The 14351-nt window shown below is 46.3% G+C and overlaps 1 protein-coding gene across 5 annotated transcripts; it reads left to right on the plus strand.

Annotated features, from left to right (window-relative positions):
* The first annotated feature begins 3997 nt into the window (after positions 1 to 3997).
* Positions 3998 to 8109, plus strand: DNAJC28 (DnaJ heat shock protein family (Hsp40) member C28). Of its 5 annotated transcripts, none has more exons than XM_032276969.1 (3): positions 4049 to 4170; positions 4543 to 4714; positions 6452 to 8109. In XM_032276969.1, the coding sequence occupies exon 3, from the start codon at positions 6483 to 6485 to the stop codon at positions 7644 to 7646; it is 1164 nt and encodes a 387-aa protein (XP_032132860.1). In that variant the 5' UTR covers positions 4049 to 4170; positions 4543 to 4714; positions 6452 to 6482; the 3' UTR covers positions 7647 to 8109. The 5 variants fall into 5 exon arrangements, with proteins under 5 accessions (XP_032132858.1, XP_032132859.1, XP_032132862.1 ...); XM_032276970.1 differs by having other exon boundaries at positions 4086 to 4143; XM_032276967.1 differs by lacking the exon at positions 4543 to 4714 and having other exon boundaries at positions 3998 to 4357.
* Positions 8110 to 14351: the final 6242 nt, after the last annotated feature.

A 14351-nucleotide genomic window follows, 5' to 3' on the forward strand; every position in this document is an offset into this window, starting at 1 on the left:
TGGAAGTTAGGGCCTCAACCTGAATTTTGGGGGGCACAATTCAGCCCAAAGAGTGGAGAAGTCAATGGGTCATCTGGAGGGAGGCATCTTAACTACCCACCTCCTTGTGCAAATGCATCATCAAAGTAACTAGTGTTTTCCCCACCAGCTCTATGGACTAGAAGGATGGAGAGCAGTAATTCCATTTGACATGGATCACTTGAATTCAGAAGTTCGAGACCACACTGGCCAACCTGGTGAAACGCTGTCTCGAATAAAAATTCAAAATTTAGCCAGGCACACACCTGTAATCCCAGCTACTCGGGAAGCTGAGGCAGGAGAATCACGTAAACCTGGGAGGTGAAGGCTGCAGTGAGCTGAGATCGATCTCACCATTGCACTCCAGCCTGGGTTACAGAGCGAGACTCCATCTCAAAAAAAAAAAAAAAGAAAGAAAGAAGGTACAAAGCAGAAAGAAAAAAGGAAGGTAGTAGGCACTGGGCACAGTGGCTTATGCCTATAGTTCCAGAATTTTGGGAGGCTGACGCTGGAGGATCACTTAGCCCAGGAGTTCGAGACCAGCCTGGGAACATAGTGAGACAACCATCTTTTCAAAATATCAAAACAGTTAGCCAGGCATGGTGGCACATGCCTCTAGTCCCAGCTACTCAGAAGGCTGAGGTGGGAGGATCACTTGAGCCCAGGAGTTTGAGGCTGCAGTGAGCCATGATCATGCCACTGCACTGAAGCCTGGGTGACAGTGAGGCCCTGCCTCTTAAGAAAAAAAACCAAAAGGTAACAGTAGCTTAAAACCATAGCCAAGGAAGCTAAAGTCAGTAAATGTTTGTTTAGAAACTAATGGTAACATTATCTAACATTATCTTAACATGTCTTTGAGCTGTTTTTCAGAAACACAGACCCCCACCAAATGGATTCAATGGCCTGTAAACCTCAGATAAGGGGAAAATGAAGACTGAACTCTGACCACTGTTCTCTGTTCTAAATTTCTTCCTAAGGGCCCTGGAGGAGCTCACACCCACAAAACACAGCTAATGTGCTTTTTTTTCTTTTTGCAGAGTCTGCTCTGCCACCCATGCCAGAGTCCAATGGCGCAATCTTGGCTCACTGCAAGATTCACCTCCCTGGTTCAATTGATTCTCCTCCCTCAGAATCTCAAGTAGCTGGGATTACAGGCACCCGCCACCATGCCCAGCTAATTTTGTTATTTTTTTAGTAGAGACAGGGTTTCACCATGTTAGCCAGGCTGGTCTCAAATGCCTGACCTCAGGTAATCTGCCCACCTTGGCCTCCCAAAGTGCTGGGATTACAGGTATAAGCCACTGCCTGTAGTGAGGCTTTTTTTTTTTTTTAAATAAAGCTTTTTTTCCTTAACCAATTGAATCCACCTGTTGACGGCTGTTGTGAGACCTTCATTGTTGTTTTCTTAATTTAAAATTATTTATTTTTTGGGGGGATGGAGTCTCGCACTCTCGCCCAGGCTGGAGTCAGTGGCGTGATCTTGGCTCACTGCAACCTCTGCCTCTCAGGCTCACTCAAGTGATTCTCCTGCCTCAGCCTTCCGAGTAGCTGGGATTACAGGCGCACACCACCACACTTGGCTAATTTTTGTATTTTTAGTAGAGACAGAGTTTCACCATGCTGGCCAGGCTGGTCTCGAACTCCTGACTTCGTGATCCGCCCGCCTTGGCCTCCCAAAGTGCTGAGATTACAGGCATGAGCCACCGCACCCAGCCTAAAATAATTTATTAATAATCCAGAGACATACAGAAAGGAGATGCAGCATAGGGCAATTTATTGCAAAGAAAAAATATTTTGTTTGTTTTAAGACGGGGTTTCACCATGTTGGTCAGGCTGGTCTTGAACTCCTGACCTCAGGTGATCCGCCTGCCTTGGCCTCCAAAGTGCTTGGATTACAGGTGTGAGCCACCGCGCCCAGCCAGAAAAAATATTTTGAAAGTGAGGTATAGAATGGACAGTACACCCTGAGAGAGGATTCAGGGCGGGCTGCTCATAAGGATGAGACAGGAAACACCAGCACGGGGGAGCCTCCCTTTATGGAAGCCTTACATGGTTATTCACAGAGGCGGGAAGAGACGTTACTAGTAAGCATGTTCTGGGTGGTCCTTTGCGTGCACATGTGCAGTAGCTGTAAACGCTTGTTGATATATGGCATGTCTCATTAGCATTTTTTTTTTTTTTTGAGATGGAGTTTCACTGTGTCGCCCAGTCTGGGGTGCAGTGGCGAGATCTCCACTCACTGCAACCTCCACCTCCTGGGTTCAAACAGTTCTCCTGCCTTAGCCTCCCAAATAGCTGGAACTACAGGTGCACGCCGTGACGCCTGGCTATTTTATTTTTTATTAGTAGAGACGGGGTTTCACCATGTTGCCCAGGTCCGCGCGCCTCGGCCTCCCAAATGCTGGGATTACAGGCGTGAGCCACCGTCATTAGCATCTTAAATCTCCACCCAGATACGTGGTTTTTACCATTATAATGAGCAAAGGGGTCAGTCTGAGGACAGGTAAAATCCTGTCCTGCATGCTCCCTACAGGGGACATTTCCTGCTGGAGACAGCGTTGCTTAAATGAGCAAGTAGTGTGTTGACTGTGTGATCATTATGGTTGCAGCATCCCGAGGACATGGTCACTTCCTTAACCACCTATCCTGCCCGACACCCATGACCTGTAAGCCCCTGCTTCAAGATACCCACCTCTTTAGGTCAAACCAATGTATAACCGCCATGTATTGACTTGTGACTCTGCCTATAACTTCTGCTTCCCCACCTTTAAAAACCCGTTCTTGGCCGGGTGTGGTGGGTCACGCCTGTAATCTAAGCACTTCGGGAGACCGAGGCAGGTGAATCACCTGATCACCTGAGATCAGGAGTTCATGATCAGCTTTGCCAACATGGCAAAACTCCATCTCTACTAAAAAATACAAAACTTAGCTGGGCATGGTGGTGGGCGCCTGTAATCCCAGCTACTCAGGAGGCTGAGGCAGGAGAATCACTTGAAGTGGAGAGGCGGAGGTTGCAGTGAGCCGAGATCGCGCCGCTGCACTCCAGCCTGGGGAACACAGCAAGACTCTCTCAAACAAAGAATATGCCTGCCTCTCTGGGTGCCATCTCAACCCCCTTTTCACTCTCTTTAATTAAGGTAGAGTTTGACAAACTCGGTCTCCGCTAATAATACAAAAAAAAAAATTAGCCGGGCGTAGTAGTGAGCGCCTGCAATCCCAGCTACTAGGGAGGCTGAGGCAGGAGAATCGCTTGAACCCAGGAGTCAGAGGTTGCAGTGAGCCGAGATCGTGTCACCGCACTCCAGCCTGTGGGACAGAGCACGACATTGTCCAAAAAAAAAAAAAAAGTCAATGAGAATATACATAAAGCACTTAGCACAGTGCCCTACTATTCCTATAGTTTACGACGTATTGCAACTCTCATTTTGCAGGTATCTTGCCTATGGTGCAAGCAGAAGAAACAAGATTTTCTTTTTCTTTTTCTTTTAAGTTATTCTCCTTTCCCCCGAGAAACAGGATTTTCAATCCAAATCTGAAAACTCCCAAGCCTCTGCCTTTTTCTTTTTATCCCTTTTCTTTTTCCTTTTTAAAAAACTTGCTTTCTGTACAGAGAGGGGAAATGCTCAGCACCCAAGTCAGTGGTTGAATTCGAAGCCAGAAGATCCCTATTTTGATTTTGTCCTGGGTCCTGTCGGCAGCCCCTCAACAGTACTTGGTGAATTAATAAAAGGGCAGGTTTGTGAGCCTCACCATTCTGCGCAGGTGGCCCCTTCTGTGACCCCCGAAGAAGCCTGCTCAGGTCCCGTTCCGGGGAAACAGCCTTGCCTTCCCCTGCCCCCAAAAAGTTACCGTGGCCTTCCGAGCCACAGCTCCACACGCCACCAACTCGGTCTTTGCCTCATTTTCGACGCCCCCTAAGTCCCTCGCGAGAAGCGCAGGCGCACATGGCTCCTTCTGGCGAACTACATCTCCCACAATCCCAACCGGCCGAACCACCTCTGCTCCGGGCGCGGGCGGAGGTAGAGGCGGAGCTGGTCGTCCCCGGCCCGGACGAAGCCTCCCAAGGTGACCTGCCTGGGCCCTCCAGGGGAAAGTTCATTAGACCAGAGATTGTCCGTTCCCCTGGTAAGGCGGGTTGCCTGTCCCAATCAGGTACGATTCTGCCTTCTGTACCCCCGGGGCCCCTCAGTGTAAAGTGGCAGATGGTATTATCTCGGCGGAGACACCGGCAGGGGGGCAGCGGTACAGACACCCGGCGTGACGGGCGGACCGTGCACGCATGCGCAGAGCCGTGGCATGAGGGCGGGAGCCGCGGAACCCCTACCCCTGGCCCGCGCAGGTGAGGAGGGGGCGGGGCAGGACCGGACCGACCTACCTCCCTGCCATGATAACCACCTTTGCAGCCAGCTCCCAAAGCCGTTGGTCCGATTGTCCAGAAAATAGGGGGTCTCAGGATCTCTGTTTTAGCGTTTGTATATCCCACTTCCAATTAAGCCACTTCCAATATTTTTTGGCCGTTGTCAGTGTACGAATCTTGCCTCCTCTTCGAGACCATGTTATTGCAATAGCAGCAAACGTGTTGGGAGGCCTCACCGTTCATCGTAGTTTTCCTGACCTCTGGCAGCTCCTTCCTAGCGAGCTATGGAGCTTAAAGTCTTTTGGACACTTGATTCTATTCAATCCAGTATCAGACCAGGTATGTACCTTGTCCATAAGTCTTCTTATGAGAAGACTCCTTGAGAGGCTGCAGACGCTGTGCAGTTTATAACCGACTGGAGGTATAGACAGTTAAGCAAGCCTCCTTTTTCTGTGCCCACCCCTACCTGCTTACACTGGGATATATAAACAAGGTTGTTACGGCACTTGGCTAAATTGCTTAACCTTCCGGAGCTACATTTTCTCATTAAATGAGAAGATTGGATTCGATTACCTCTAAGAACTTTCCACTTGTAAAATATGTGGTTAGTGAGGAGTAGAATCCAGATTATATCACAATATGTTTTTTGTCGTTGTTCTTGTTTTGAGACAGAGTCTCTCTCTGTCGCCCAGGCAGGAGTGTAGTGGCGCGATCTCAGCTGACTGCAACCTCCACCTCCCGGGTTCAAGTGATTCTCTTGCCTCAGCCTCCTGAGTAGCTGGGACTGCAAGCAACCAGTTAATTTTTATATGTTTAGTAGAGACAGGGTTTCGCCATGTTTACCAGGCTGATGTCGAACTCCTGACCTCAGGTGATCCACCCGCCTTGGCTTCCTGAAGTGCTGGGATTACAGGTGTGTCCCACCGTGCCCAGCCCCACAATATATTAACACTAAACTTCATCAGCTTCCATTTCTGCCAACATCAGTGAAATATAGCTATAAGAATGCATCTGGGCTGGTGCGGTAGCTCAGGCCTGTAATCCCAGCACTTTGGGAGGCTGAGGTGGGCTGATCACCTTAGGAGTTCGAGACCAGCCTGGCCAACATGATGAAACCCCGTGTGTACTAAATATACAAAAATTAGCCAGGGTTGGTGTCATGCACCTGTAATCCCAGCTAGTTGGGAGGCTGAGCCAGGAGAATCGCTTGAACCTGAGCGGTGGAGGTTGCAGTGAGCTGAGATTGTGCCACCATTGCATTCCAGCCTAGGCAACAGAGTGAGACTCCATCTTAAAAAAAAAAAAAAAAAAAAAAAATTCGGCCAGACACAGGGGCTCACCCCTATAATCCCAGCACTTTGGGAGGCAGAGGCTGGCAGATCATTTGAGCTCAGGAGTTGGAGACCAGTGTGGACAACATGACAAAATCCCATCCCTACAAAAGTACAAAAATTAGCCAGGTGTGGTGGTACACACCTATAGTCCCAGCTACAGGGGAAGCAGAGGTGGGAGGATCACTTGAGCCCAGGAGGTCGAGGCTGCAGTGAGTCGTGATTGTGCCACTGCACTCCAGCACGGGCAACAGAGCAAGATGCTGTCTTTAAAAAAAAAAAAAAAAGGAAAAAGAATTGTAAAAGGCCGGGCGCGGTGGCTCAAGCCTGTAATCCCAGCACTGTGGGAGGCCGAGGCGGGTGGATCATGAGGTCAAAAGATTGAGACCATCCTGGTCAACATGGTGAAACCCCGTCTCTACTAAAAATACAAAAAAATTAGCTGGGCATGGTGGCGCGTGCCTGTAATCCCAGCGACTCAGGAGGCTGAGGCAGGAGAATTGCCTGAACCCAGGAGGCGGAGGTTGCAGTGAGCCGAGAGCCGAGATCGTGCCATTGCACTCCAGCCTGGGTAACAAGAGCAAAACTGCGTCTCAAAAAAAAAAAAAAGAAAAAAGAAATGTTTAACACAGCAATAAAAAAAACAACCAAATTGTTGTACTTCTAAATTCTACCTTATTGCTGAAAATGAGAAATTAACTGATGACACAACTTTGTTCAAGCTATATTTGTTGTCATTTTATAGATCATTTCTAGGAAGAACCCGGAGTACAATAATGAACACAGTATACGTGATGATGGCTCACATCTTAAGATCTCACCTGATAAAGGCTACAGTGATTCCTAATCGAGTGAAAATGCTTCCGTATATTGGTATCATTAGAAGTAGAATGATGTCAACCCATAAATCTAAAAAGAAGATCAGAGAATATTATAGGCTGCTGAATGTGGAGGAAGGATGCTCTGCAGATGACGTCAGGGAATCTTTTCGTAAGCTTGCCAAGCAGTATCATCCTGACAGTAGCTCTAATACTGCTGATTCTGCAACATTTATAAGAATTGAAGAAGCTTATAGAAAGGTGCTTTCACATGTGATAGAACAAACAAATGCCAGACAGAATGAAGGTGACGAAGAAGAAGAAGCAGAAAAATTCAAATATAAAACACCCCAACACCGGCATTATTTAAGTTTTGAAGGTATTGGTTTTGGGACGCCAAGTCAACGAGAGAAGCAATACAGGCAATTTAGGGCAGACCGTGCTACTGAACAAGTGATGGAGTATCAAAAGCAGAAACTTCAAAGCCAGTATTTTCCTGATAGTGTAACTGTTAAAAATATAAGACAGAGCAAAGAACAAAAGATAACTCAAGCTATAGAGCGTTTAGTGGAGGACCTCATTCAAGAATCCATGGCAAAAGGAGACTTTGACAATCTCAGTGGGAAAGGAAAACCTCTGAAAAAGTTTTCTGACTGTTCTTACATTGATCCCATGACTCACAACCTGAACCGAATATTGATCGATAATGGATACCAACCAGAATGGATCCTAATGCAAAAGGAAATAAATGATACTATTGAGCAACTCAGAGAAGCAATTTTAGTGTCTAGGAAGAAACTTGGGAATCCAATGACACCAACTGAACAGAAACAATGGAACCATGTTTGTGAGCAGTTTCAAGAAAACATCAGAAAATTAAACAAGCGAATTAATGATTTTAATTTAATTGTTCCCATCCTGACCAGGCAAAAAGTCCATTTTGATGCTCAGAAAGAAATTATCAGAGCCCAGAAAATATATGAGACCCTTATAAAAACAAAAGAAGTCACAGATAGAAACTCAAATAACATTGATCAAGGAGAAGAAGAGAAAACGCCTGGAATTAAGAAAGGTTTTTTAAAATGGATGAATTTATGGAAATTTATTAAAATATCATTTTGATATTTACTATGATAAATCATTCTTAGTTCCACTGATACCAACATGGAAAATGAGATTTATGCTATAATACAAGAATTTAAGAACTCTGCCATTGTGCTTTTCACAAAACTAATCACATACCCAATGACCTGTGAGTGAGAAACCTATCTGGTTTGTCCTGAGGATGTGGCAAGAAAAGAAAAGAACTAAAACTTCTACAGAAGTCCATTCCAGTGTTTAAATGTCAGTCATCCAGTGAAATGGGCTAGGATCAGTTTTCTGATTTAGGAATCATACATGTATTCTGAACGTGTTAGTGCAGTTTTGGGCCATAATAGCTAACTTAAAAGCAGTTATTGTTGCCATTTTCAAACATAGGTACTTAAACAACAACATGGAAACGGAAAAATATGTTATCAAAAGTCGCAAAACTGAAGTGTAGTGAAATTTAACCAATTAAACCTCCAAATGATGTATTTTTTTTTTTTTAACAAGTTAGCTATATTTATACTCCTGAGATTATTAAGGCTCAAAACTGTTCCAAGACTTTTGGGACACCCTCCATATGGGTGGAAATATTAAGATCAGGAAATTAGCCTACTGAAATTACTGCACTTTTCTTTTTATGAGGGCTTCTCTGTGGGTACTCAATGAAAAACACCAAACATCTAGGTTCTGCTTTTTCCTGTCTAACTTGATGGTTTCTTAGCTGCGGAAATCAGTGAAGCTAGTTGATTTAGTAATTCTAGAAATAAACCCCAGTGTCCACTTTGTCACCCAGGCTGGAGTTCAATGGCATGATCTCAGCTCACTGCAACATCCACCTCCTGGGTTCAAGGAATTCTCCTGCCTCAGCCTCCCAAGTAGTTGAGATTAGAGGCGCCCCCCTACCATGCCCAGCTAATTTTTATATTTTTTCAGTAGAGACAGGGTTTCAGCAGTTTGGCCAGGCTGGTCTCAAACTCCTGACCTCAGGCGATCCACCCACCTTAGCCTCCCAAAGTGCTGGGATTATAGGCATGAGCCACTGTGCCTGGCCCAGTGTCCACTTTTTTTTTTCAAAAAAAGTATGAGTGTATTTCTCACTTTTTAGGAGGTGATAAAAATCCTTGGGGTCAGTAGCAATGTAAGATTTCACTTCTAGCTTCATCTTTTATCAGAGATTGAAATGTTAGATTTTCATAAATCTACCCTAAGCCTCCTGTGTCCTCTTGATTCAGACTCCCCAGTGGCTTTACAGCCATATGACAATTCTTTTATTTATTTATTTTTTAGAGACGGGGTTTCACCATGTTGGCCAGGCTGGTCTCGAACTCCTGACCTCAGGTGATCCACCCGCCTCAGCCTCCCAAAGTGCTGAGATTACAGGCGTGAGCCACCGCGCCCGGCCTCAGCCATACGCAATTCTAATTTACTGCCTTACGGACCCAGTTTCCTGTCTTAGGGACCCTTTAATACACAAAAACAAGATGCCTGAATTACATGCATCTGCGTATTTGGCAAATGCTGATACTCATGAGATAGTTGTGTCTCATCCACTTTCAGAAAATCTGACTTTTTAAGGTTTGGATGATTGCTTTTGTTACACAGAATTGGCAACTAGAAGAATGTGGATTGTGGTCACAGGAGCTGGTGTGTTTCCTTCTTTAATCCAGGTACTCACCACCTGCATTTTGGAAGAGCGTGTTATTTTGTAAAACATGTGAGAGTTAAAACAACAAATAAAACTACACCTTCAAAAGAAAATTTTGGGCCTTTCCGCTTAGATGGTGCAGCATTAATTGGCATAATATGTGATTATTTTATTTAATGAGTTGTCATTTGGCTTCTACAATGATAGTATCACTGTAAATAAAAGTGAACAGTATGAAATGTAGCTTAATAATAAGAGCTATAGTTCCAAAAACATTTTAGAAGTCAGTAATTTTGTGACTCTTGTTAAATGTGGGAAATAGGCCAGGCACGGTGGCTTACACCTGTAATCCTAGCACTTTGGGAAGCCGAGGTGGGCAGATCACAGGTCAGGAGTTGTAGACCAGCCTGACCAACGTGGTGAAACCCCATCTCTACTAAAAATACAAAAATCAGCCAGGCATGGTGGCGGGCGCCTTGGGAGGCTGAGGCAGGAGAATTGCTTGAACCCAAGAGGCAGAGGTTGCAGTGAGCCGAGATCGTGCCACTGCACTCCAGCCTGGGCAACGAAAGCGAGACTCCATCTCAGAGAAAAAAAAAGGTGGGAATTAGATGTAAGAGGCCTAACTGCATTACAGCAACATAGATGAACAAAACCATTTTTAATATTGGTCAATGAGAAGGTTACCAGAAAATATCAGTAAATTCTTAATTTCTGCACAGTGCACTTTATGTTTGTAAATGTTATCTGTTAATAAAGTTATTGTAATGATTATTCAATGGCCCTTTGTTGTAATGGTAATAATAATATTTTGGGCTAGCCACCTAAGTAAATGTTTTTTAAAAATCTTTTTGGCCGGGCACAGTGGCTCACGCCTGTAATCCCAACACTTTGGGAGGCCAAGGTGGGTGGATCACGAGATCAAGAGATTGAGACCATCCTGGCCAACATGGTGAAACCCTATCCCTACTAAAAATAGAAAAAATTAGCCAGACGTGGTGGCACATGACTGTAATCCCAGCTACCTAGTAGGCTGAGACAGGAGAATCGCTTGAACCCAGGAGGTGCAGGTTTCGGTGAGCCGAGAATAAGCCATTGCACTCTAGCCTGGGCAACAAGAGCAAAACCCCATCTCAAAAAAAAAAAATCTTTTTGATTGGCTAGGCATGGTGGCTCATGCCTATAATCCCTACATTTTGAGAGGCTGAGTCAGGAGGATCACTTGAGCCGAGGAGTTTGAGACCAACCTGGGAAACATGGTGAAACTCTGTCTCTACCAAAAAAAAAAAAAAAAAAAAAAAAAAATAGGTGTGGTAGCATATGCCTGTAGTCCCAGCTACTTGGGAGCCTGAGGTGGGAGGACTGCTTGAGCCCAGGAGGTCAAAGCTGCAGTGAGCAGTGAGCACACCACTGCGTTCCAGTGGCACAATCTTGGCTCACTGCAACCTCTGCCTCCCATGCCTCCCAGGTTCAAGCAATTCTCCTGCCTCAGTCTCCTGAGCTGCCACCACCTTCCTGTACCAGTAAAGTAGAAGCTCTATGATGAACCAACACATTGCCTCCCTTCAGTCATTCTGAAACCTCGTCTCCCAAGGACAAATCTCATTGGCAGAACCCAGGTCACGTGCCCATTCCTGAGCACATTTATGAAAATTAGGGATTTTCTTTCCTCCCCAGACCAACTTAAAAGGTCTGGCTTCTTGCGAGGGATCACATTTTTCCCAGATGAATGATGCATGCTACTGTTAGTATGAGCCATTCGAAAGATGACAGGCCAGCTGGATGCAGAGGCTCACAACTGTAATCCCAGCGCTTTGGGAGGCTGAGGCAGACAGATCACGAGGTCAGGAGTTTGAGACCAGCCTGGCCAACATGGTGAAACCCCGTCTCTACTAAAAATACGAAAATTAGCTGGGTGTGCTGGCAGGTGCCTGTAATCTCAGCTACTTGGGAGGCTGAGGTAGGAGAATCATTTGAACCCAGAAGGCAGAGGTTGCAGTGAGCTGAGGTTGTGCCATTGCACTCTAACCTGGGCCAGGTACAGTGGCTCACGCCTGTAATCCCAACACAACACTTTGGGAAGTCAAGTGGGGAGGATTCCTTGAGCCAAGGAGTTTGAGACCAACCTGGGCAATGTGGTGAAACCCCATCTCTACAAAAATTAGCCAGGCGTGATGGCACAAGTCTGTAGTCCCAGCTACTTGGGAGGCTGAGGTGGGAGAGTTACTTGAGCCCAGAAGGTTGAGGCTACAGTGAGCTGTGATCATGCCACTGGACTCCAGCTTGGGTGACAGAGAGAGACCCTGTCTCATTAAAATATCTCGGCTCACTGCAACATTTGCCTCCTGGCTTCAAGTGATTCTCCAGCCTCAGCCTCCCAAGCAGCTGTGATTACAGATGTGCGCCACCATGCCCTTCTAATTTTTTTTTCCTTGAGCTGGAGTCTCGCTCTGTGCCAGGCTGGAGTGAAGTGGTGCAGTTACAGCTCACTGCAACCTGTGTCTCCCAGGTTCAAGCAATTCTCCTGCCTCAGCCTCCCGAGTAGCTGGGACTACAGGCGCGCACCACCATGCCCAGCTAGTTTTTGTATTTTTAGTATAGATGGGGTTTCACCGTGTTGGTCAGGATGATCTCAATCTCCACCTCTTGATCTCGTGATCTGCCTGCCCCGGCCTCCCAAAGCGCCACCGCGCCCAGTCATTTTTTTTTTTTTTTTGAGTTGGAGTCTCCCTCTGATGCCCAGACTGGGAGTGCAGTGGCACGACTTGGCTCACTGCACCCTCCACCTCCTGGGATGAAGCGATGCTGCTGCCTCAGCTTCCTGAGTAGCTGGAACTACAGGGGCACACCTGGCTAATTTTTGTATTTTTAGTAGAGACAGCAGTTCACCATATTGGCCAAGCTGGTCTCGAACTCCTGACCTTGTGATCCACCTACCTCAGCCTCCTAAATTACTGGAATTACAGGTGTCAGCCACCATGCTCGGTTGCCCTTCTAAGCTTCTGTATTTTCAGTGGAGTCAGGTTTTCACCATGTTGGCCAGTTTGGTCTTGAACTCCTGACCTTAAGTGATCTTCCCGCCTCGGCCTCCTAAAGTGCTGGGAGTAGAGGCATGAGCAACCGACCGTGCCCGGCTGGATTTTTGTCTTTTTTGTAGAAACAGGGTTTCACCATGTTGCCTAGGCTGGTCTCGGACTCCTGAACTCAAATGATCTGCCTGCCTTGGCTTCCCAAGGTGCTGGAATTGATTCTTTTTAATTTAGAACCAAAAATTACTCAATGAGTGAGCACAGCAGCAAGCCTCCAGGATAACCCCCAATGATCCCACCTCTGGTATTCATGTTTTTGTGTATTGCCCTCTCATTGTATCAGGGTTCATTTTTGTGACCAACAGAATACAGCAGAAGTAATGGTGTGGCGCTTCTGAAGCTAGAAGCTTCCTTCTTTTTCACCAGCGCGGATCACTTACTCTGGGTGAAGCCAGTTTCCAGTTTGGAGCCAGCCCTGTGGAGCGGCCTATGGGGCAGGAAACATGCCTCCAGCCAGCAGCCATGTGAGTGGCTTTAGTGGAAGCAGAGCCCCAGCGCCATCTGTAAGCCACAGCCCTAGCTGACAGCTTGACTGCTAGCTCATGAGAGAACCTAAGCCAGAAAAACCCACCTAAGCTGCTCCCAGACTCCTGACCGTTAGAAACAGTGGGAGCTAATAAGTAAAGGTTTGATGTTTTAAGTTGCTAAGTTTTGGAATAATTTGCTAAACAGCTAGAGATAATGAATACAGTAGACATACATGGAACTCAGTGATCTCACTGATTTTATCTTTTTTTTTTTTTTCTTTTAAAGACAGGGTTTCGGGCCGGGTGCGGTGGCTCAAGCCTGTAATCCCAGCACTTTGGGAGGCCGAGGCGGGTGGATCACGAGGTCAAGAGATCGAGACCATCCTGGTCAACATGGTGAAACCCCGTCTCTACTAAAAATACAAAAAATTAGCTGGGCATGGTGGCGCGTGCCTGTAATCCCAGCTACTCAGGAGGCTGAGGCAGGAGAATTGCCTGAACCCAGGAGGCGGAGGTTGCGGTGAGCCGAGATCGCGCCACTGCACTCCAGCCTGGGTAACATGAGTGAAACTCCGTCTCAAAAAAAAACCAAATAAAAAAAAAAAAAAAAAAAAACAGCGTTTCAGCATGTTGGCCAGGCTGGTCTTGAACTCCTGACCTCAGGTGATCCGCCTGCCTCGGCCTCCCAAAGTGCTGAGATTACAGGCGTGAGCCGCCACGCCCGGCCGATTTTATCAATAATGCATTGTTTTAAAAATATTTCATATGTGCTACCTTTCTAGTATACCTTTCCAGTAATAGTCTGTATTGTAAAAATTACATGTTGAAATGATTTTTTTTTTTTTTTTTTGAGATGAAGTTTTGTCCGGTCACCCAGGCTGGAGTGCAGTGGCATGATCATCGCTTACTTGACCTCCCAGGCTGAAGTGATCCTCCCACCTCAGCCTCCTCAGTAGCTGGGACCACAGTCATGCACCACCGTGCCTGGCTAATTTTAAAAAATTTTTGGCCAGGCACAGTGGCTAACACCTGTAATCCCAGCACTGTGGGAGGCCAAGGCAGGCGGATCACCTGAAGTTAGGAGTTTGACACCACCCTGGCCAACATGGTGAAACCCTATCTCTACTTAAAATAAAAATGAGCTGGGCATGGAGGAGTGCACCTGTAGTCCCAGCTAATCAAGAGGCTGAAGCAGGAAAATCACTTGAACCTGGGAGGCAGAGGTTGCAGTAAGCTGAGACTGCACCATGGTACTCTAGCCTGGACGACAGAACAAGACTTCATCTCGAAAAAAAAGTAGAGATGGGATCTCTCTATGTTGCCAAGGTTGGTCTTGAATGCCTGGGCTCGAGCAGTCCTCCTACCTCAGCCTCCCAAAGTGCTGGCATTACAGGCCACGACCTGGCCTGAAATGATTTATTAATTTTGGAGTCACTTATTGTCTTTTCATCTTACCTTATACTGTCCCCAGCTGCCTTCTACATAACATCTGTATGACTTCTCATACTACTGTATCTTTTGCTGACTCATCCTCTGT

This window comes from Sapajus apella, unplaced genomic scaffold, assembly GCF_009761245.1.
Source record: "Sapajus apella isolate SASKATOON/1434 unplaced genomic scaffold, GSC_monkey_1.0 scaffold8, whole genome shotgun sequence".
NCBI lineage: Eukaryota > Metazoa > Chordata > Mammalia > Primates > Cebidae > Sapajus > Sapajus apella.

Coding starts and splice junctions, on each gene's coding strand:
- DNAJC28 (XM_032276967.1), top strand. CDS start 4,221: ATGGTATTATCTCGGCGGAGACACCGGCAGGGGGGCAGCGGTACAGAC. Junction 4,358..6,451: donor CCTACCCCTGGCCCGCGCAG/GTGAGGAGGGGG, acceptor GTCATTTTATAG/ATCATTTCTAGGAAGAACCC.